The sequence below is a fragment of the Anas platyrhynchos genome, chromosome 23 (genome assembly GCF_047663525.1).
Source record: "Anas platyrhynchos isolate ZD024472 breed Pekin duck chromosome 23, IASCAAS_PekinDuck_T2T, whole genome shotgun sequence".
Classification (NCBI taxonomy): domain Eukaryota; kingdom Metazoa; phylum Chordata; class Aves; order Anseriformes; family Anatidae; genus Anas; species Anas platyrhynchos.
In genome coordinates, this window is record NC_092609.1 from 4,562,741 (window position 1) to 4,582,584 (window position 19,844).

Sequence of the window (19,844 nt, forward strand, 5' to 3'; positions counted from 1 at the left end):
CCCCGTGGGGCCGGGGGGGGGGACAGACGGGGACAGGAGGCGGGGGTGTGACACACGTTTATTGCACGGCGCCGTCTCCCCGAGACGACGTGTCCGACAGCAGCAGGCAGCGGGCGCACAGCTGGGGGGCAAGGCAGCCAAGCTGGGGAGGGGGGGGCCAGGCCCCACCCCAACCCCCCCATGTCCTCCCCCGGGGACACAGGGGGGGGTCTCCCTGAGTTTGAGTCCTCGATCCTGGGTGGGGGGCACCCCCTTGTTGCCGGCGGTGCCCCGAGGACCCTCGTACCGCGGTGGGGGGGCAGCCCCACAGTTGGGGAGGGCATCCCCAAAGTGAGGAGGGGTCCCCCTAAGCCCTAAATGAGTGGGGGGGGGTCAAAAAAGAAAGGGGGGATCCCCAAAAAAGGAAGGGGGGGGTCCCCGACCCCGTCACAGCAGGTTCTTGTTGCGCTTGGGGATGACTTTGCGCACGGTGCGGCGCTCGGAGATGTTGCGCTTCACCCGGACGCCGGCCGGGGGGGCGCTTTCGGGGGCCAGCGAGGGGCTGGAGTGAGCCTTGGTGAGGTTGGGGGGCTCCGGGGGGGCCGCCACGGCCCCCGCCTGCGCTTCCCAGCCCTCCAGGTCCTGGGCGCCGGAGTTGATCCAGGTCTCCAGCACCTGCACGTAGGTCTCGTAGCGGCGCCTCTGCGCCCCGAGAAAGAAAACGTGGCTGGGGGTGAGCCCTGCGCCCCCCCCCCCAATACCTGTGACCCCCCCCCATCCCGTCCTGTGCCCCCCCCACCTCGTACAGCAGGTATTCCTTCTTCACCCGGTACTCGTCCAGGTCTCGGGCTCGGCCCCGCTTCTCGGGGAGGTTGCGTTGGTGCTCGAAGAGCTCCTGGGCCACGCGCTCCATCCACTCCTCGTGCGCTCGGTGCTGCTCCTCCTGCGGGGACCGAGGTGGGGGGGTTAATGAGGCGTTGGGGGTCCCCAATTTTTAATTTTTGGGGGTCCCTGCGGCTCACCGGGGGGCTGCGGCTGGGGGCAGCGGGCAGGATGGGCCGGGCGAAGCGGCGCTGGGAGCCCACGGCGGCGGGGAAGGGGGGCGAGGAGAGGAGGGCGGCCGCCAGGTTGATGCGGGAGATCCAGGAGGACATCTCCTCCTCGCTCCTAGGGGTTGGGGGGGCAGGAGACAAAAATTGGGGGGGGGGTCAGTGCCACCACCGCCCCCTCCCCAGCCTTGTCCCCATGCTCACGGGGCCTGGAAGAGGAGCACGCGCTGGTCGGCCGTCTGCAGGCGGAAGACGTGGGGGCGCTTGGTGTATTTGCTGGCGCGCTCGGCCAAGGCGTGGTGCACCCCCAGGGGCTCCTCCGCCTCCGCCGGGGGGGTCCCGGGGGGCTCGGAGCCCCGGCGGGGGGGCCCCGCTTTGAGGAAGTAGAGCAGCGTCCCCTTCAGCACCGTCTGGAAGGGCTTCCAGCCCCGCCGGCCCCAGGGCGCTGCCGAGGGAGAGGGGTTGGGGGGGGTGAGGTTTGGGGTCTTGGGGGGGGGCACCCCCTGAGAGACCCGAAATTTGCGTCCTGTTCCCCCTCCCCGTGTGCCAGGCCCCGAAGCTGCCTCTGCAGCTGCCAATGGTTCCCAAAATTGTCCTTGTGGGCCCCAAAGTTGCCTCTCTGGTACCCAAAATACCCTAAATTTGTCCCCCTCCAGGCTTCAGAATACCCCAAATCTGCCCCTGGCACCAAATCATCCCGAATCTTTCCCCCCCTAGATCCCAGCAAACCCCAAATCTGCCCCTCTGACTCCCTAAATTTGCTTCCCTAGACCCCAGAAGACCCCAAATCTGGACACCTTGGATGCCGTATCAGCTCCCCACACCCAAAACCACCCCAAATCTGCTACAAGACCCCAAAAAGCAACGAATCAGTCCCCTCAGGCCCCAAAACATCCCAATCTGGTCCCATGGACCCTAAATCTGGACCTCAATACACCCCAAATTTGGTCCCCAGACCCCTCCCAAGCACCCTAAATCTGCTCGCCTTAGACCCTAAATGTGAGCCTACAAACACCCCAAATCTGATCCCCTTAAACACCAAGCAGCTCCCCAGGTCCCAAAACGCCCCAAATCTGGTCCCCTTGGACCTTAAATCTGAACCTCAGAACACCCCAAATCTGTTCCCCAAAGTACCCCAAATATGTTCCCTTGGACTCCCAAATCTTCTCCCTGCACCCTCAAACACCCTAAATCTGGTTCCTCGGACCCCAAATCTGCTCCCCAGACCCCAAAACACCCCGAACCTGCTCCCTTAGGACTCCAAATCTGCTCCCCTTAAACCCAAAATCCGCTCCCCAGAACACCCCAAACCTGTTCCGTTGGACCCCAAATCCTCTCCCCGTTCCCCAACCCCCCCAAACCTGCATCCCAGCCCCCAAATCCCCCTGCCAGCCCCCCCCGGCACCCCAAATCCCCCCCCCAGCTCTCACCCTTCTTGCCGTCAGCCTCGGCCAGCACCTTGCGCGCCAGCCACCCCCGGCGGTACGTGGTGGCCCCGTCCTGGCGCGGCAGCTCCACGAGGGAGGTGCTGCCTTTCCGGGGGGGCGCAGGGCCCCCCCCGGGCTCCTCCTCCTCCTCCTCTTCATCCCTGGGGTGAGGGCAGCGTCACCGGGCGTCCCCGACCCCAAACCCCCCCCCCAAATTTAGGGTCCCCGCACCCCTATACTCACACCGCCCACTCCAGCTTCTCGGTGCGGATGGAGTTGTACAGCGCCTGGGGGGTGGGGGGGCAGCAGATTTTAGGGTGGGGGGCGCTGTGGGGTGCCCCCCCCCCTCATTTCTAGTGCCCCCTCCCCACCCCCTTACCTTCAGCATCTCCTTGGGGAAGTCCTGCCCGTCCATCATCCCGCTCAGGTTGGCCACGAACTCGCTGCTGGTCATGGCACGGCCGAGGCGCTGGGGGGGGGAGAATCAGGGTGGGGGGGTGGGTGCGTGCCCCCCCCCTCCCCAGCACCCCAAAATTGCTGGGGGTGTCACCACGCATCCATGTCCCCCCCCAAATTCAGCTCACCGGCCCGTGCAGGTCCGTGTTCAGCAGCATGATGGCACAGGTCAGCGTGTGCACGGCGTCTGGGGGGGGGCACGGGGAGGTTAAAAAAAAAAAAACAAAAAAGAGGGTGACCCCCCCCCCAAAAAAAAAAAAAAAAGGCACGGGGACGCAGTGACCGTCAGCCCCATCCGCAAGATTTAGGGGTGCCCGGATGGGTGCCAAGGGGGGAAACTGAGGCACGGGGGGGATATGAAGGGGTTGTGGGGGGGTCCCGTGGTGGGGGGGGTCCTGTGGGGTGGGGGGGGGTCTCGTGGGGTGGGGGGGTCTCACCGGGCGAGGGGAAGGCGCCGGGGTTGCAGTGATGGAAGCGCCGGGAGAAGTGGCCCAGGATGCGCTCGCGCTCCTGCGTCTCGCCCGTCAGCACCAGCGCCTGCAGGAAGGTCCTGGGGGGGGGTGGGGGGGCTCACATGGACCCCCCCCCCAAAAATGGGACACCCCCCCCCTCCACCCCTTCCCCAGATGCTGCGGCCCCGCATCCCGGCAGATCCCAAATTTGGGGTTCCAGACCCCAAAGGTGCTCCCTGGGTCCCCAGCAGCCCCCCCAGATTTTGCCCCCCCCCCAAATCTGCCTTCAGTGACCCCAAAACACCCCAAATTTGTCCCCCAAACCCCCTACGTCTGCCCCCCCCCAGACTCTATCGCACCCCAATCTGCCTCTCTGGACCCCCAAATCCGGCTTTGATGAGCGCAGGAGACCCCAAAGGTGACCCCTGGACCCCCCAACACAAGAAGCTGCCCCCCCCGACCCCGAAAGACCCCAAATCTCATTCCCTTGGACCCTAAATCTGCCCCCAACCCCCCAAATCCATCCCTCTGAACCCCAAATCCACCCCCCCAGCCCCCAACCCCCCAAATGTGCCCCCCCAGCCCCCCAACCCCCTCTCCCCCAACCCCATCGCCCCCCCCACTTGCTCCCCGTCCCCAAACTCCCTCCCCCTGCTGCCCCCCTAAGACCTCCCCCATCACCTGGGGGGGGGGGGTCCCACGGGGGTCTCCCCCCCCCCAAATTTACCGCAGCGCCCGGTCCAGCGCCTGCCCCCCGAACTGGAAGAGCTGCAGGTACTCCTGTGCCACCAGGCTGCTGAACTCATTGCTGGGGGGGGGGGCGCAGTGTGAGGCCATGGGGGGGGGTCCCAAACCCCAGGACGCCCCCCCCCTGCCCCCCCCCGACCCCCCCCCTTACTTTTTGCGGAGGAACGGGGCCACCTGGGACCTCTTGAAGCCGTCGAGGTGGAAGAGGCGGGCGGCCAGGCGCTGAGCGTCCCCCCGGGACCCCGGCCCCCCCGGCTGGCACCTGGGGGGGGGGACACGGGGGGGTCATGGGGGGACATGGGGGGGACATGGGGGGGACATGGGGGGTCAAGGGGGGATCAGGAGGGGACATGGGGGGGTCATAGGGGGTCAAGGGGGGGTCAGGAGGGGGAAATGGGGGGGTCATGGGGGGGTCACGGGGGGGTCACGGGGTTGGGGGGGTCACGGGAGGGTCGGGGGGGGACATGGGGGGGTCAGGAGGGGACATGGGGGGGCGTCGGGGGGGTCACGGTGGGGGGTTGGGAGGGGTCACGGGGGGGTCGGGGGGGACACATGGGGGTCAGGGGGGAAATGGGGGGGGTCAGGAGGGGACACGGGGGGGGCGGGGGGGTCACGGGGGGCATCAGGGGGGGGTCAGGAGGGGTCACAGGGGGGGCGGGGGAGGACATGGGGGGGTCAGGGGGGACGGGGGGGTCGGGGGGGACACATGGGGGTCAGGGGGGAAATGGGGGGGGTTGGGGGGTGGGTGGAGCTGGGGGGGGTGGGGAGGGGGGGGTTGGGGGGAATGAGAGGGGATTGGGGGGGACAGACAGACAGACGGGGGGGGCTGTGGGGCCGGGGGGGGGGCCAAGGAACTCGGGGTGCTGGGGTCCCTCACCCATGGGTGCTGGCGGGGGGGTCCGGCGGGGGCTCCTGGGTGCTCTCGGGGGGCAGCTCCTCCGTGTCGGGGCGCGGGGAGGCAGGGGGGGGCTCAGGGCCCTGCCCCACGGCCCCCCCCTGGGCACAGTGACCCCCCGACGTGGGGGGGGCCCCCCGCAGCCCCCCGGCACCCCCCAGCCCCGGGGGTCCCCGTGGCGGCCGGGCAGAGGTTGGGGAGGGAATTGGGGGGGTCCGGGGGCTGGGGGGGGGCTCCTGCTGCCCCCCCCGGGGCAAAGCTGGGGGGTCGGGGGGAGGTTAAGGGGAAGGGGGGGGGCTGGTGCCCCCCTGGCTGGGGATACTGGGGGGGGGAATCCGGGGGGAATGGGGGGGGGGAGGTGGTGCCTGCCCTGGGGGGGATATGGGGAGGTTGGGGGGCTGGGGGGGGCAGAACCAGGGGGCTGGGGTGGTTTTGGGGGCAGCTTTGGGGGTGCTGGGGGGCTGGGGGGGGGGCAGATCAAGGGGTGCTGGGGAGCTTTGGGGGGCAGGGCTGGGGGGGCTGGGGGGCTGGGGGGGGCAGATCCAAGGGGGGTGGGGGGCTGGGGGGGGGCAGGTCTGGGGGTGCTGGGAAGCTGGGGGGGGGCAAATCCAGGGGGTGTAAGAGGCTGGGGGGCCCCGGTCCCCCCTGCTGGTGTCAAATCTGGGGGGCATTCAGGGCTGGGGGGGGCCGGGTCCCCCCCTCCTGGGGGTTCTGGGGGGGGGTCCTGGAGCCCCCCCACCGGGGTCAGGTCCGGGGGGCCAGAGAGCGCCAGGCCTGGGGTGGGAGAAGACAAAAGGGGGGGGGGCGTATGGGGAGGGGGGTCCCTTCAGCATCACCCCCCCTCCCCCGACCACCCCCCCCCAAAAGGGGCGGGGGTCCCGCACTCACCCTGCTCCATGGGGCTGGCGCCGCCCCCCCCCGCGGCCACCGTGACCTGCTGAGGACAGAGCTGGGTGGGCATGGGGATGGGGATGGGGGGGGGGGGGAAGTTTTGGGGTGCCCCCCCCCCCAACACCCACCCCACCCACCCACCCCCCCCCCTTACCTCCTGGGTGCCCCCATGGTGGGGGCCCCCGCGATGTCCAGCTCCGTGATGCGCAGGGGGGGCAGGTGGGGCCTGTAGGGGGGCGCCCGGCTGCAGAAGAGGGGGTTGGTGTGGAAGAGGGGCTCCTCCTCCTCCTCCTCCTCCTCCTCATCTTCATCCTCCTCGTTGTCCTCCTCCTCCTCCTCTTCCTCCTCCTCTTCCTCCTCCTCGCTCCGTTTGGGGACCGGGGGACGGGCTGAGATGGTGGCAGTGGTGGGCGCGGGGTCCTGGGGGGTGGTGGCATCCACGGGAGTGGGCTTGGGGGAGGTGGTCCCGGCCATGGCCATGGGGTTGGGCCAGGAGGTCCCGTCCATGGGCTTGGTCAAGGTGGTCCCCTCGGTTGGGACGTGCCCCCAGGCCATGGTCCCATCCGTGGGCATGGACTTGGTCAAGACGGTCCCATGGGTTGGGTCGTGCTCCCATGAGATGGTGCCACCCGTGGGCATGGCCTCGGTTGAGATGTTCCCATCGGTGGGCATGGACTTGGTCAAGGTGGTCCCATCTGTTGGGACGTGCCCCCATGAGATGGTGTCATCCTTGGGAATACACGTGGTCACCGTGGTGCCACCCATGAGCATTGACTTGGTTGAGATGTTCCCATCCGTTGGAACACACTCCCATGACATGGTGCCATCCATCGGTGTGGATTTGGTTGAGATGTTCCTATCTGTGGGCGTTGACTCGGTCAATGTGGTGCCATCTGTTGGGACGTGTCCCCATGAGATGTTGTCCTCCTTGGGAATAGACTTGGTCAATGTGGTGCCACCCATGGGTATGGACTTGGTCGAGATGTTCCCATCCGTTGGAACACGCTCCCATGACATGGTGCCATCCATCGGCATGGACTTGGTTGAGATGGTGCCATCTGAGGGCATTGACTTGGTCAAGGTGGTCCCATCTGCTGGGACATGTTCCCAGGAGATGTTCCCATCTGTGGGCGTTGACTTGGTCAACATGGTGCCATCCATTGGGACATGCCCCCATGACATGGTGTCATCCTTGGGAACAGACGTGGTCAACATGGTGCCATCTGTGGGCGTTGACTTGGTCAACATGGTCCCATCCGTTGGGACGTGCCCCCATGAGATGGTGTCCTCCTTGGGCATTGACTTGGTCAACACGGTGCCATCCATGAGCATGGATTTGGTTGAGATATTCCCATCTATGGGCAGTGACTTGGTCGAGATGTTCCCATCCATTGGAACACGCTCCCATGACATGGTGCCATCCATCGGCGTGGACTTGGTTGAGATCCCATCCATGGGCATTGACTTGGTGGAGATGTTCCCATCAGCTGGGACGTGCTCCCATGACATGGTGCCATCCTTGGGCATGGATTTGGTCGAGATGTTCCCATCCATGGGCATTGACTTGGTCAAGGTGGTGCCATCTGTTGGGACGTGCCCCCATGAGATGGCGTCATCCTTGGGCATTGACGTGGTCAACATGGTCCCATCTGTTGGGATGTGTCCCCATGAGCTGGTGTCCTCCTTGGGAATAGACGTGGTCAACGTGGTGCCACCCATGGGCATGGATGTGGTCGAGATGTTCCCATCCGTGGGCATTGATTTGGTCAAGGTGGTTCCATCCGTTGGGACGTGCCCCCATGAGCTGGCGTCGTCCTTGGGCACAGCCTTGGTCCCCGCGGTGCCACCCGCTGGAGGAGGCTCCCATGCCATGGTCGAGGTGTCCCCACCTGGGCCATGCTCCCATACGTTGGGGTCACCCACGGGGGAGGCCCTGCTCCACGTGGTCCCATCCGGGGGTGCGGGCTCGGCCCAGGCGCTTCCATCTGCTGGGACACGCGCCCAGGACGTGGTCCCGTGGGTGGGCACGGATTTGGGCGCGGTGGTCCCGAAGGTGGGCACGTGCTCGTGCAAGATGCTCCTGCCCACGGCCCCGCACCCACGGGGCTCCTGCCAGAATCCTGCACCCAGCGCCAAGTCCTTGTAGGAGAAGCAGCCACCCATGGGTGACGCGGTCCCAGCGGGCAGTGGGTGCTCACAGGAGATGCACCCACCCATGGGCACGGAGTGGGGCGAGACGGTCCCGTGGGTGGGCTCGTGGGGGGTGCTCCTGGACGTGGGGGTGGGCTCGGAGGTGGTGGTCCCGTGGGTGGCCAGGTGCTCCTGAGAAGTGCTCCCATAGGTGAAGAAGGACTCGGAGGAGGTGGTCCCATGGGTGGCCAAGGTGGTCCCATAGGTGGCCAAGGTGGTCCCATGGGTGGCCACGGGCTCGGCCAAGGTGCTCCCATAGGTGAAGGTGGACTCGGAGGGGGTGGTCCCATGGGTGCCCCCATGCTCATACGAAGTGCTCCCATAGGTGAAGATGGACTCGGAGGAGGTGGTCCCATGGGTGGCCGTGGTGGTCCCACGGGTGCCCACGTGCTCGTGTGAGGTGCCCCCACCCACACCCATGGGTGCGAAGCTCTCCCAGCCCGGCTGCTCCATCAGGGTGCTCGGGGGCTCGGAGCACCCATGGGTGCCCACGCGGCCCCCCGGGGCGCCCCCATATGCGGGGACGGGCTCAGAGGAGGAGGTCCCATGGGTGGGGGCGCGCTGCTGAGAGCCCCCCTGGTGACCGGGGTCGGACCCGTGGGTGCCACCACCACCGCCACCGGTGCCACCACCGCCATGGGTGCCACCACCGTGGGTGCCACCACCGTGGGTGCCACCGGTGTCCCCATCGATGGCCCCCTGCAGGTCCCAGACGCAGAGCTGGGCCTGCACCAGGCTGGCCCAGAAGACGTCGGCGGGGGCGGGCAGGGGGGGCCCAGGGGTGCCGGGGGCCGGGGGGGGGGCGTCGGAGAAGACGATGGCGTCCTGCGCCGCCAGCGCCCCGGGGGGGCGGCCACCCCCCGGCTCCATCCCGTGGCCTCCGCGGCTTCACCGTGGCCCCCCCATGGCCGTGGGGCTGACCTGGGGGGAGAGGGGGAGCCCCGTTAATTGTGGGGTGAGGGGGGGGGGGCGTTGGGTGCCGGGGGGGTGCCGGGTGCCGGGGCCCCCCCAGCGCGCCCCACGCTGTCCCCGTGTCACCCACGTCACTGCCCGCCGGCTTCCGGCCCCGCTACCAGGGCAGGAAGGGGGGGATGGGAGGGAGGAAGCCCCGTGCCCCCCCCCACGCCCCCCCCCCAACCCCACGCGTGTCCCCCCCCCCCCACTCGTGTCCCCCCCCCCCACGCCCCCTGCCCCACACCCCCTGCCCCACAGCAGCCCCCGGGGGGAGCCGCGGGTGGGGGGCACCCACGCCCTGCCCCCCCCTCACCCCCCACCCTTTCCCCCCCCCCCCACGCGTGTCCCCGTGGGTGCCCCCCCCCAACCCGCACCCAAGGGTGGGGACCCCAAGGGGGGGGTGGGGGGGGTCTCCCCGCCCCCCTGCCCCCCCAGCGGGTGCTTCCGGTGTGTTTTTGGCGTGGGGAGTCCCCAAATTCGCGCGTGGGTGCCCACCCCCCACGTGTGTGGGGGGGTCACTGCGGGGGGGGGGTCCCTGCGGGTGCCCCCCCCCCCACACCCAACGCCCCCCACCCACGGGGCACCCACGGGGGAGGGGGGGGGAACCGAGGGGCGGGGGGGGGGGGATTTGGGGAGGGGGAAATTTGGGGAGGGGGCGTGGGGGGGGTGGGAGGTGGGGGGGGGCTCCCGGCTCCTGCTCCCCCCCCTCCCCCCCCCGCTCCCCCTCCCCTTACCGGCACGGCCGGCGCGCGGCGAGGGGGCGTGGCCTCGGCTGGCCCCGCCCCTTCCTCCACCGCCCCTCGGGTGGGCGGGGCCGGGGCACAGCGAGGCCACGCCCCCTGCATGGAGGCCACGCCCATTGTGGGCGGGGCCATGAAGGGGGCTGGGCCGGGGGCGGGGCCTGATCCTGAGCCAGGGGGCACGGCCCTGACCCCCTGACCCCACAGGGGCCTGGTCCTGACCCTAAGGGGGCCTGGTCCTGAGCCGTGGGGGGCTCGATCCCAACCTAACCTGGGTCTGATCCTGCCCCACAGCAGGGCCTGGTCCTGCCCTATAGCTGGGTCTGAGCCTGCCCCATGTCTGGGCCTGATCCTGAGCAAGGCCTGGGCTTGGTCCTGACCCCACAGGGGGCCTGATGCAGACCCTGAGGGGGCCGGATCCTGAGCCATGGGGGGCCTGATCCTGCCCCACACCTGGATCCTGATCCTGACTCACAGGGGGCCTGGTCCTGAGCCATGGGGGGCTGGATCCCAACCTAACCTGGGTCCTGATCCTGCCCTACACATGGGTCTGATCCTGCCCCACTGCTGGGCCTGATCCAGACCCAAAGGGGGCCTGATCCTGACCTACACCCAGGTCCTGATCCTGCTCTACCTGTGGGTCTGATCCTGCCCCACAGGGGACCTGATCCTGCCCCACAGCAGGGGCCTAACCCATCCCAAAGGAGGCCCTGATCCTGCCCCACACCTGGATCCTGATCCTGACCCCATAAGGGGCCTGATCCTGACTCACAGGGGGCCTGATGCTGAGCCGTGGGGGGTTCGATCCCAACCTAACCTGGGTCCTGATCCTGCCCTACACATGGGTCTGATCCTGCCCCACTGCTGGGCCTGATCCCACCCCACAGACGCACACCACACACCAGCCGCTGCAGCCAGCACCTTTATTCCCCCCGCAGTCCGTCCCCATCCCCATCCCCACCCATGGGTGCCCCCCCACCCCCCCGGTCACTTTCGGCGCAGGTAGAAGGAGGTGATGGCGTCCGGGGCGTCTGGGGGGGCCAGGCCCAGCTCCTCGCCAGGCCGCGGGGTGGTGCTGAGGAAGTGGCCGGGGAAGGCGGCGGCCTCGAAGGTGTGCGTGGAGCCCCCAAATGTCTTGTAGAAGGTGTAGGGCACGGCGTGGTCCTCGCCACGGAACAGCTCCAGCACCCCCATGTCCTGCGGGGGTGTCACCGAGTGTCACCGGCACCCCAGGGACATCCCCCAGCCTCCGGGTGGCAGCGCCAAGGGGTGGCGGTGTCCCAGGAACCCCCCCCTTGGGGTGCCACCAGCTTGGGGTGACGCCACCCCAAGGAACTCCCACCTCCAGGGGTGCCACCACCTTGAGGTGACACCAGCTTGGGGTGACACCAGCTTGGGGTGACACCACCCTGAGGTGATGCCATCTGGGGGTGATGCCATCCCAGGAACCCCCCCACCTTGGTGTGCCACCACCTTAGGGTGCCACCACCTTGGGGTGACACCACCGTAGGGTGACAACACCTTGGGGTGCCACCACCTTAGGGTGACACCATCCCAGAAACCCCCACCTCCAGGTGCCACCACCTTGGCCTGACAAAACCTTGGGGTGCCCCCACCTTGGGGTGACCCCACTTTAGGGTGCCACCACCTTGGGGTGCCCCCACCCTGGGGTGCCCCCCCCCACCTCCCCACCCCCCACCTCTTGGTTCCACCCCCCCCAGTCTCCTCCACCTCCACCTCCCCCCACCCCGATCACCCCCACGGGCACCCCACCCTGTTGTGCCCCCCCCCCATCTCCCATGGGTGCTCGGGGACCCCCCCCCCGCTCACCTCCAGCTTGAGCTGGGGCTCGGGGCCGGTGCCGCAGGACAGGGCCTGGCTGCCCCCCCGGATACCCACGATGAGGGGGCAGCGCCGGCGCTCCAGGTGCCGGTTGGGGACCACGCTGATGGCTTCTGCGGGGGGACGGGGGCGAGAGGGTGGGCGGGGGGCACCCATGGGTGGGGGTGACCCCCCCCCTCCCCGGCACCCACCTTCCTGGGCGTCGTTGGCACCCTGCAGGCTGAGGGCCACCAGGCGCCCCCCCTGCAGGCACAACGCCTTGTGCTCCGTGTCCCGCAGCGCGTAGTGGTAGGGCTGCGCCCCCGCCGGGACCACCGTGCTCGAGGTCGTCATTGTCCCCTCCTCCTCCTTGGGTCTCACTGCGAGGGGACGCGGGGACACGGGGACGTGTCGTTGGGGTGTGGGGATGGGGGGGCATGGGGATGGGGGTGAGGGCGTCACGGGGATCTGGGTGGCGGGGGGACGTGGGGACATCGAGGGGCATGGGGGTGTGTGGGGACATCGAGGGGCATGGGGGTGTGTGGGGGTCTGGGGATATTTTGGGGTCTGGGGACATGTAGGGACCCGGGTACGTGGAGGGACGTGGGGACACGAGGACTTGTAGGCACCATGGGCATGTGGGGAAGGGACCCAGGGACGTGGGGACAGGGGACACGGGGATGGGGGACGTGGGCGTTAGGGGGACAGCACGGGCACGTGGAGGGGGGACACGGGGACATGGGGGGGGAGCAAAATGGGGACATAGGGACATGGGGACACAGGGAGGAAGCAAAATGGGGACATGGGGATGGAGGACAAGGGCATCATGGACAACAAGGGGACATGGGGACATCACGGGCATGTTGGGAGGGGACACAGGGACAAGGGGACACGGGGACATGGGGACGGGGCTCATGGGGGACCATGGGGACAGGACGCTGTCCCCCAGCCTCTACCTTTCCCCAGGAACTCATTGAACAAGTTCTCCATGTCGGGGTCGATGACGGCCTCCACGGGGCCACTGTCCCCCGAGGTCCCCAGCAGGGTGACACCCCGCGGGGGCTCCCGGTACTGGGCATGGTCCCGGCACCTCCGGGGGCTCCTGGCACCGCTTCTGGAGGAGCGAGAGAGGGGCTGAGGACGGGTGGCACCGCGCCGGGGGGCTGGGTCCCCATGGGGCTCGGTCCCCGAGCGGGTGGCCCCGTGTCCCCGCCACTCACCTGGGGGCTGCTGGGGACGCGTGGGACATGGCAGAGCCTGCAAGAGGGGGGGGGGGGGGACAGCGCTGGGGAGAACCGGCCAGGAGGTTCCCCCCGGCACCGCCCCGCTCCGCTGCCGGTCATCAGTAGGCTCCAGAGTGAACGGCTCGGGAACGCTGCCCGGAGCCGGTCCCAGCAACCCCGTCCCCGTCCCCGTCCCCGTCCCCATCGGGAGCGCTACCTGCAAAGGTGTCGTCCTCCGAGAACCTGCCGGGGAGCGGTGTCCTCTGCGTTGTCACCCGCCGCTGGTGGCACTTATAGGGCGTGGGGACGGGGCCCGCCCCAGGGATGAGCCCGGACGCGGCGCGATGGCGATGGCGAAACGCCGGCCGGGCCCCGCGGCCCCCGCTCCCCGTGGCCTCCACCTGCAGCGTCCCCGCGGTGTGACCCCTGCGCCCTGTCCCCATGGTCCCATGTGGACTGTCCCCATAGCCCCCCATGCCCTGTCCCCATAGCCCCCCGTGCCCCGTGCCCCCGTGCCCGTGCCCGCTGGCCTCAGTGCCCCACGTGCCCCTCGCCCCTTGCTCTGTCCCCACGGTCCTGTGTGCCCCCTGTTTTTTTGTGCCCCGTGGTCCCATGCGCCCTGTCCCCATGGTCTTTTATGCCCTGTCCCCAGGGTCCCATGCACCCCGTCCCCACTTTCCCGGGTCCCGCGTCCCCACAGCCCTTTGTGCCCCCTCCCCATGGTCCTACACACCCTGTCCCCCCCCAGACACCCCCGGGTCCCCATCCCCAGCACCCCATGCACTGCGCCACCCCGTTCCCGTGCCACCACCACCCCATTCCCGTGCCACCACCCGTTCCCATTCCCGTTCCCGTTCCCAGTGCCGCGGGCGGGGGCCGTGCCGTGCGGGAGGCGTCCGCCAGCGCCGGATACGGGAAGGGGCCGTGCCCCGCCGGGGGCAGCCCCACCGCCTGCGTCACCCCCACCCTGGGGACTCCCCGTCCTGTCCCCGTCCCCGCCGAGGCCGTGGCGCAACGCCGGGCACCCCGGGGCGGTGACGCAAGGGGGGGTCACGGTGCCACCCACGGTGACGGGGATGTTGGGGAGCAAAACGCCTTTATTGCGGGGGTGCCACTGTCCCTGGGGGGGGTGTCACCGTCCCAGGGGGATGTCACTGTCCCCAGGGGGATGTCATCGTCTCTGAGGGGTGTCACCGTCCCCGGGGGGTGTCACCATCCTGGGGAGATGTCACCATCCTGGGGGATGCCAGTGTCCTCAGGGGGATGTCACCGTCCTGGGGGGATGCCAGTGTCCCCGCGGGAGTGTCACTGTCCCCAGGGGGTGCCACCGTCCCCGGGGGGTGTCACCATCCTGGGGGGGTGCCAGCATCCCCGGGGGGTGTCACCGTCCCCGGGGGATGTCACCGTCCTGGGGGGATGCCAGCGTCCCCGGGGGAGTGTCACCGTCCCCAGGGGGTGCCACCATCCCCGGGGAGGCTCAGCAGAGCTGGAAGTAGAAGTCGAGGACGTGGCTGGCGTCGGGGTGCCGCGAGAGCCCCAGGGGTTCGTGTCCCCGCGCCGAGGTGCAGAGGAACCAGCCGGGGTTGGCGGCCGACTCGAAGCGCCAGAGCCCGTCCTTGTAGGAACGGAAGAAGGTGAAGGGCAACGAGGCCTCGCCGGCGCGGGGCAGCTCCGTGATGTTGGCGGCCTGCGGCGTCACCGGTGTCACCGCCGGGGGCTGCGCCGGCTGACGGTGTCCCCCCAATCCCCCCCCCACCGCTGCCATCATCCCCGTGGTGTCCCCATCCCCATGGAGTCCCCAACCCCGTGGTGTCCCCATGCTATCCCCATCCCCGCAGTGTCCCCTTCCCCATGAATTCCCCATCCCCAAGATGTCCCCAACCCCATGGTGTCCCCAGGGTGTCCCCAACCCCATGGTGTCTCCACGTCCCCAACCCCACAGTGTCCCCACGCTACCCCATCCCCACAATGTCCCCATCCCCATGGTGTCCCCATCCCCACAATGTCCCCATCCCCATGGTGTCCCCTTCCCCATGATGTCCCCATCCCCATGGTGTCCCCTTCCCCATGATGTCCCCATCCCCAGTGTCCCCAAGGCATCCCCATCCCCACAATGTCCCCATCCCCACGGTGTCCCCATCCCTGCCATGTCCCCAAGCTAACCCCATCCTGGTGGTGCTCCCATCCCCTCAGTGTCCCCTTCCCCATGATGTCTCCATCCCCACAGTGTCCCCAAGGCATCCCCATCCCCAAGATGTCCCCAAGGTGTCCCCAACCCCATGGAGTCCCCACGTCCCCAACCCCGCAGTGTCCCCACGCTACCCCATCCCCACAATGTCCCCATCCCCATGGCATCCCCAAGCTATCCCCATCCCAGTGGTGCCCCCAGCCCCGCGGTGTCCCCGACCCCACGGTGTCCCCACGGTGTCCCCGGCTGTCACCTCGAGCCTCAGGGTGGGCTGTGGGGCGGCGGGGCTGGCGAGGCAGCGGGTGCCGTTCTGGATGCCCATGATGACGGGGAGCCGGGCGTGCTCGAAGGAGCGGTTGGGCACCCAAAAAACCTTCTCTGTGGGGACACCGGGGGGGGACGTGTCACACCGTCAGCCCCCCCCCACGACCCCCCTGCGTGTCCCCAAGCCCCCGCTCACCTTCCAGCGCGGCGTTGGCGCCCTGCAGGTGCCCGGCCACCAGCTGGTCATTGCGCAGGTACAGCGACTTCTGGTTCATGTCCCAGATCCTGCGGGGACACCGGCACCCCAATGTCCCCACCGGGACCCCCCGGCACCCCTGGGACCCCTCTGGGCCCCCCGCCCCTTACCGGTATTTGAAGACCTTGGTCTGCAGGGTGGGCGCGTGGCACGACGCCAAGCCTTCGGCCTCTGCACAGAGGATGAGGAGGGTGAGAGTGAGCACTATGGGGCAGGCTATGGGGCTGGCCATGGGGCTGGCTATGGGGCTGGCTATGGGGCAGGCCGCCCCTCGCCTTTATAGCCCGCGGGCTTGGCGGCTCCCTCCCGAAATCGCCAGCCCGCGGAGGCGGGGATGGGGTGGGGGGCTGCCGGTGTTGCAAGCGCTCCCGGTTCCGCTTCCCCCATTTCCCCCCCCCTTCCCCAGCGCCCCCCCGGTGGCCCCGGTGCCGCTCACCCATGGGACGCCCCACGCCGCCCGCCCCGGCTGCGCTGCCCCGCTGGGGGAGGAAGGAAGGAAGGAAGGACGCGGGGGTGTTGCCACACTGCCAGCAGGGTGCGAAGGGCTCGCCCCACCCCCGCACCCCCCCACCCATGGGTGCTCCGTGGGGACAACGAAAGTGGGGGGGGGAACCAGAGGGAACGGGCGGAGGCGGGCATCGAACCCGCGACCTCCGCGCTGCGAGCGCGGCGCCCTCCCCGCTGCGCCACCTGGCGGCGCTCGCCACCTGGCGGCGCATGCGCAGTGCGCGGCGTGAGGGAGCCGCGGCGTGGGGAGCGCTGAGTGGGCGCCGCGGGGGGCGGCGCATGCGCGGGGCGCGGGGCGCGGGGCGGGCGGCGCATGCGCGGTGCGCACCGGGAGGGAGTTGGGGGTGGGGGGCCCGGGGTAGGGCCATGGCGGGCGGCGGGGGGCTGCGGGCCGCGGTGGCCGCCCTGGTGCTGGCGGCCTGGGGAGCCCACGGGCTCTACTTCCACATCGGGGAGACCGAGAAGCGCTGCTTCATCGAGGAGATCCCCGACGAGACCATGGTCATCGGTGCGGGGCGGCGGGGAGGGCACCGGGGGATTTGGGGGGGGTGGGGGGGGCAACGGGGGTGGGGGGGGGGCGAGGGGGGGAGGCCCCGGTTTGTAAGGGGGGGGCTTGGGTTACCGGGGGGGGGTCCCCAGGTTACCGGGGGGGGGCCTCGGTTTACCAGGGGGGGGTCCCGGGTACCGGAGGGGGGACCCCGAGCACCGGGGGGGGGGTCCTCGGGGCACCGTGAGGCGCTGAGGAAGCCTCGGGGGTGAGGCGGTGACGGGAGAGACCCCCGGGAGTGGGGGGAGACCCCCGGGGACCGAGGTGGTGCTGGGGGAGAGCACCGGGAATGCGGGGGGGGGGGGCAAAAGGAGGGACCCCCGCGCACCCGGGAGGGCCCCGGGGCTGAGGTGGCAACCGGAGAGACCCCGGGGGGGCCTGAGGGGAAGGGCAGGAGTAGGAAGGGGGGGGGAGACCCCCGGGAGTCGGGGGGGGCGAGGGGAGAGAGCCCCGGGAACGGGGAGAGGCAGCGGGGAGACCCCCGGGAATGGGGGGGGCAGGGGGAGAGACCCCCGGGGAGCGAGGTAGCAACGGGGGGGGGACCCCAGGGGATAGAGGGGGGGGTGAGGAGAGAGAGACCCCCGGGAATGGGGAGAGACAACGGGGAGACCCCCAGGAATGGGGCAGGTGGGGGGGGGAGAGCCTGGGGGGGACAGGGGGAGAGACCCCCAAGGACGGGGGGGGGGGGGCAGGAAAACCCCTGGGGAGCGAGGTAGCCACGGGGGGGGGACACAGGGAGTGGAGAGGGGGGCGAGGAGAGAGACCCCTGGGAGCAGGGGGGGCACTGGGGGGGGACACAGGGGATCCCCCAGGGGGCGAGGAGGGGAAAGGGGGAGACCCCTGGGGATGGGGTGAGGAAAGGGGGCGACCCCCTGTGGGGTGGGGGGAGCTCTGAGGGGGTTGGGGGGGTTCTAGGGTTATTGGGGGAGCTCTGGGGGGGTCGGGGGGTTTTGGGGGGGGTCGGGGGGGTTTTGGGGGTGTCCGCGTCCCTGCTCCGACCCGCCGCCCCGCAGGGAACTACCGCACGCAGCTGTGGGACAAGCAGTCCGAGGCCTTCCTGCCCTCCACGCCGGGGCTGGGCATGCACGTGGAGGTGAAGGACCCCGACGGCAAGGTGGGTAACACTGGGGGGGGGCTCTGGGGGGGGCTCTGGGGGTCCCGGGGGGGCCGGTAACGACGTGTGTCCCCCCCCCAGGTGGTGCTGTCGCGGCAGTACGGCTCCGAGGGCCGCTTCACCTTCACCTCGCACACGCCGGGGGAGCACCAGATCTGCCTGCACTCCAACTCCACCCGCATGGCGCTGTTCGCCGGTGGCAAGCTGGTAATGAGGGGGGGTCCCAGATTGCCGGGGGGGTCCCACGGTGCCAAGAGGGGCACAGGGAGGTCCCCCCCCAAATGCTGACCCCCCCTGGTGTCCCCGCAGCGGGTGCACCTGGACATCCAGGTGGGCGAGCACACCAACAACTACCCCGAGATCGCCGCCAAGGACAAGCTGACCGAGCTGCAGCTCCGCGCCCGGCAGCTCCTGGACCAGGTGGAGCAGATCCAGAAGGAGCAGAACTACCAGCGGGTGAGGGCTCGCCCCAAAACGGGGCTTTTTTTTTTTAGGGGATGGGGTCTGCGCCCCCCTAACCCCCCCGTTTCCACCCGCAGTACCGCGAGGAGCGCTTCCGCATGACGAGCGAGAGCACCAACCAGCGCGTGCTCTGGTGGTCCATCGCCCAGACCGGCATCCTCATCCTCACCGGCATCTGGCAGATGCGGCACCTCAAGAGCTTCTTCGAGGCCAAGAAGCTGGTGTAGCCCACCCCAAAACCCGGGGGGGACACCCCAAAGCCCAGGGGGGCCACCCCAAATCCTGGGGGGGTTCCCCTGAGACCAGGGAGCCACGGCCCCGCAGCCCCCACAAAACGCCGGGGGGCTGGGGGCGCGCTGCCTGCGCCCACTGTGGGTTTTTTTTTGGGATCAATAAAGCCTGTGGGGTCCCTGGGTGTGAGCCTGGTGTTTATTGGGGTGTTGGAGGTAGGGTGGATTGGGGTGGGGGGCGTTTTGGGGTGGATGGAAGGCCTTTTCAGATGATTTTTGGGGGAGTGGGTGGTTTTGGGGGTATTTTAGGGTAGATGAGGAGCCTTTGAGGGAGCCTTTGAGGAATTGGGGAGGCTTTTTGGGGTATGGGGCTTTTTGGGGTATGGCTTTTGGGGATACTTTAGGGTGGATGAAGGGCCTTTTTGGCATGCTGTGTGCAGGATACTTTTTGGGGTGGGGGGCTTTTGGGGGCAGCTTATGGCAGGTGGGGGCCTTTTGGGGGTGTTACGTGCAGGGCTACTTCGAGGCCAAGAAGCTGGTGTAGCCCACCCCAAAACCCGGGGGGGACACCCCAAAGCCCGGGGGTCCGCCCCAAATCCTGGGGGGGTTCCCCTGAGACCAGGGAGCCGCGGCCCCGCAGCCCCTGCAGAACGCCGGGGGGCTGGGGGCGCGCTGCCTGCACCCACTGTGGGTTTTTTTTTGGGATCGATAAAGGCTGTGGGGTCCCTGGGTGTGAGCCTGGTGTTTATTGGGGTGTTGGAGGTAGGGTGGATTGGGGTGGGGGGCGTTTTGGGGTGGATGGAAGGCCTTTTCAGGTGATTTTGGGGGAAGAGGGTGGTTTTGGGGGTATTTTAGGGTAGATGAGGAGCCTTTGAGGGAGCCTTTGAGGAATTGGGGAGGCTTTTTGGGGTATGGGGCTTTTGGGGGTACTTTAGGGTGGATAAAGGGCTTTTTTGGCATGCTGTGTGCAGGGTACTTTTTGGGGTGGGGGGTTTTTTGGAGTAGTTTATGGTGGGTGGGGGCCTTTTTGGGGTGTTATGTGCAGGGCTACCTCGAGGCCAAGAAGCTGGTGTAGCCACCCCAAAACCTGGGGGGACACCCCAAAGCCCAGGGGGGCTGCCCCAAATCCTGGGGGGGTTCCCCCGAGACCAGGGAGCCACGGCCCCGCAGCTCCCGCAGAACACCGGGGGGCTGGGGGCACGCTGCCTGCACCCACTGCGGGGTTTTGGGTTTTTTTTTGGGATCAATAAAGGCTGTGGGGTCCCTGGGCATGAGCTGGTGGTTATTGGGGTGCTGGGGGTGGGGTGGATTGAGTGGGGGGGCTTTTGGGGTTTCTTTAGGGTGGATGAAGGGCCTTTTTGGGGTGCTTTTTGGGGGAGGGGGTGTTTTTGGGGGTGTTTTACTGTGGATGAGGGGCCTTTAGGGTCCTTTGTGCAGGGTGCTTTTTGGGGT

At 68.9% G+C, this 19,844-nt stretch overlaps 4 protein-coding genes across 8 annotated transcripts; 1 reads left to right on the forward strand and 3 right to left on the reverse strand.

Moving 5' to 3' along the window:
• Positions 1 to 45: 45 nt before the first annotated feature.
• Positions 46 to 9,875, reverse strand: LOC139999329 (PH and SEC7 domain-containing protein 4-like). Of its 5 annotated transcripts, XM_072027131.1 has the most exons (13): positions 6,051 to 6,209; positions 5,894 to 5,939; positions 4,262 to 4,372; positions 4,091 to 4,171; positions 3,349 to 3,461; positions 3,040 to 3,098; positions 2,835 to 2,924; positions 2,699 to 2,742; positions 2,459 to 2,616; positions 1,233 to 1,473; positions 1,002 to 1,146; positions 779 to 922; positions 46 to 681 (listed from the first exon to the last, which is right to left on the reverse strand). In XM_072027131.1, the coding sequence occupies exons 1-13, from the start codon at positions 6,205 to 6,207 to the stop codon at positions 427 to 429; spliced, it is 1,644 nt and encodes a 547-aa protein (XP_071883232.1). In that variant the 5' UTR covers positions 6,208 to 6,209; the 3' UTR covers positions 46 to 426. The 5 variants fall into 5 exon arrangements, 3 of the variants coding, with proteins under 3 accessions (XP_071883232.1, XP_071883231.1, XP_071883230.1); XM_072027130.1 differs by lacking the exons at positions 5,894 to 5,939; positions 6,051 to 6,209 and adding an exon at positions 4,988 to 5,200; XR_011804713.1 differs by lacking the exons at positions 46 to 681; positions 779 to 922; positions 1,002 to 1,146; ... (3 more) ...; positions 2,835 to 2,924; positions 3,040 to 3,098 and adding an exon at positions 9,775 to 9,875 and having other exon boundaries at positions 3,396 to 3,461; positions 6,051 to 9,007.
• Positions 9,876 to 10,724: 849 nt separating this feature from the next.
• Positions 10,725 to 13,771, reverse strand: LOC139999348 (uncharacterized). Its single transcript, XM_072027213.1, has 6 exons — positions 13,042 to 13,771; positions 12,822 to 12,858; positions 12,558 to 12,715; positions 11,814 to 11,981; positions 11,611 to 11,735; positions 10,725 to 10,977 (listed from the first exon to the last, which is right to left on the reverse strand). The coding sequence occupies exons 1-6, from the start codon at positions 13,451 to 13,453 to the stop codon at positions 10,768 to 10,770; spliced, it is 1,110 nt and encodes a 369-aa protein (XP_071883314.1). The 5' UTR covers positions 13,454 to 13,771; the 3' UTR covers positions 10,725 to 10,767.
• A 130-nt stretch (positions 13,772 to 13,901) lies between these two features.
• On the reverse strand, positions 13,902 to 16,200 carry LOC139999350 (interleukin-36 receptor antagonist protein-like). Its single transcript, XM_072027223.1, has 5 exons — positions 15,969 to 16,200; positions 15,643 to 15,703; positions 15,473 to 15,561; positions 15,266 to 15,390; positions 13,902 to 14,511 (listed from the first exon to the last, which is right to left on the reverse strand). The coding sequence occupies exons 1-5, from the start codon at positions 16,105 to 16,107 to the stop codon at positions 14,302 to 14,304; spliced, it is 624 nt and encodes a 207-aa protein (XP_071883324.1). The 5' UTR covers positions 16,108 to 16,200; the 3' UTR covers positions 13,902 to 14,301.
• Positions 16,201 to 16,372: 172 nt separating this feature from the next.
• TMED4 (transmembrane p24 trafficking protein 4) lies at positions 16,373 to 19,661 on the forward strand. Its single transcript, XM_072027224.1, has 5 exons — positions 16,373 to 16,547; positions 17,600 to 17,700; positions 17,782 to 17,907; positions 18,010 to 18,156; positions 18,240 to 19,661. Exons 1-5 carry the CDS (start codon positions 16,406 to 16,408, stop codon positions 18,387 to 18,389), a joined length of 666 nt encoding a protein of 221 aa, XP_071883325.1. The 5' UTR covers positions 16,373 to 16,405; the 3' UTR covers positions 18,390 to 19,661.
• The last annotated feature ends 183 nt before the right edge of the window (positions 19,662 to 19,844 follow it).

Coding starts and splice junctions, on each gene's coding strand:
- LOC139999329 (XM_072027129.1), bottom strand. CDS start 8,956: ATGGAGCCGGGGGGTGGCCGCCCCCCCGGGGCGCTGGCGGCGCAGGAC. Junction 5,940..6,050: donor ACCATGGGGGCACCCAGGAG/GTAAGGGGGGGG, acceptor TGTCCTCAGCAG/GTCACGGTGGCCGCGGGGGG. Junction 5,780..5,893: donor CGCCAGCCCCATGGAGCAGG/GTGAGTGCGGGA, acceptor CTCCCACCCCAG/GCCTGGCGCTCTCTGGCCCC.
- LOC139999348 (XM_072027213.1), bottom strand. CDS start 13,453: ATGGGGACAGGGCGCATGGGACCACGGGGCACAAAAAAACAGGGGGCA. Junction 12,859..13,041: donor GGAGGACGACACCTTTGCAG/GTAGCGCTCCCG, acceptor CCCCTCTTGCAG/GCTCTGCCATGTCCCACGCG. Junction 11,982..12,557: donor CAATGAGTTCCTGGGGAAAG/GTAGAGGCTGGG, acceptor GTCCCCTCGCAG/TGAGACCCAAGGAGGAGGAG.
- LOC139999350 (XM_072027223.1), bottom strand. CDS start 16,107: ATGGGTGGGGGGGTGCGGGGGTGGGGCGAGCCCTTCGCACCCTGCTGG. Junction 15,704..15,968: donor CGGCGTGGGGCGTCCCATGG/GTGAGCGGCACC, acceptor TCCTCTGTGCAG/AGGCCGAAGGCTTGGCGTCG. Junction 14,512..15,265: donor AGCCCACCCTGAGGCTCGAG/GTGACAGCCGGG, acceptor GTGACGCCGCAG/GCCGCCAACATCACGGAGCT.
- TMED4 (XM_072027224.1), top strand. CDS start 16,406: ATGGCGGGCGGCGGGGGGCTGCGGGCCGCGGTGGCCGCCCTGGTGCTG. Junction 17,701..17,781: donor TGAAGGACCCCGACGGCAAG/GTGGGTAACACT, acceptor TCCCCCCCCCAG/GTGGTGCTGTCGCGGCAGTA. Junction 17,908..18,009: donor TGTTCGCCGGTGGCAAGCTG/GTAATGAGGGGG, acceptor GTGTCCCCGCAG/CGGGTGCACCTGGACATCCA.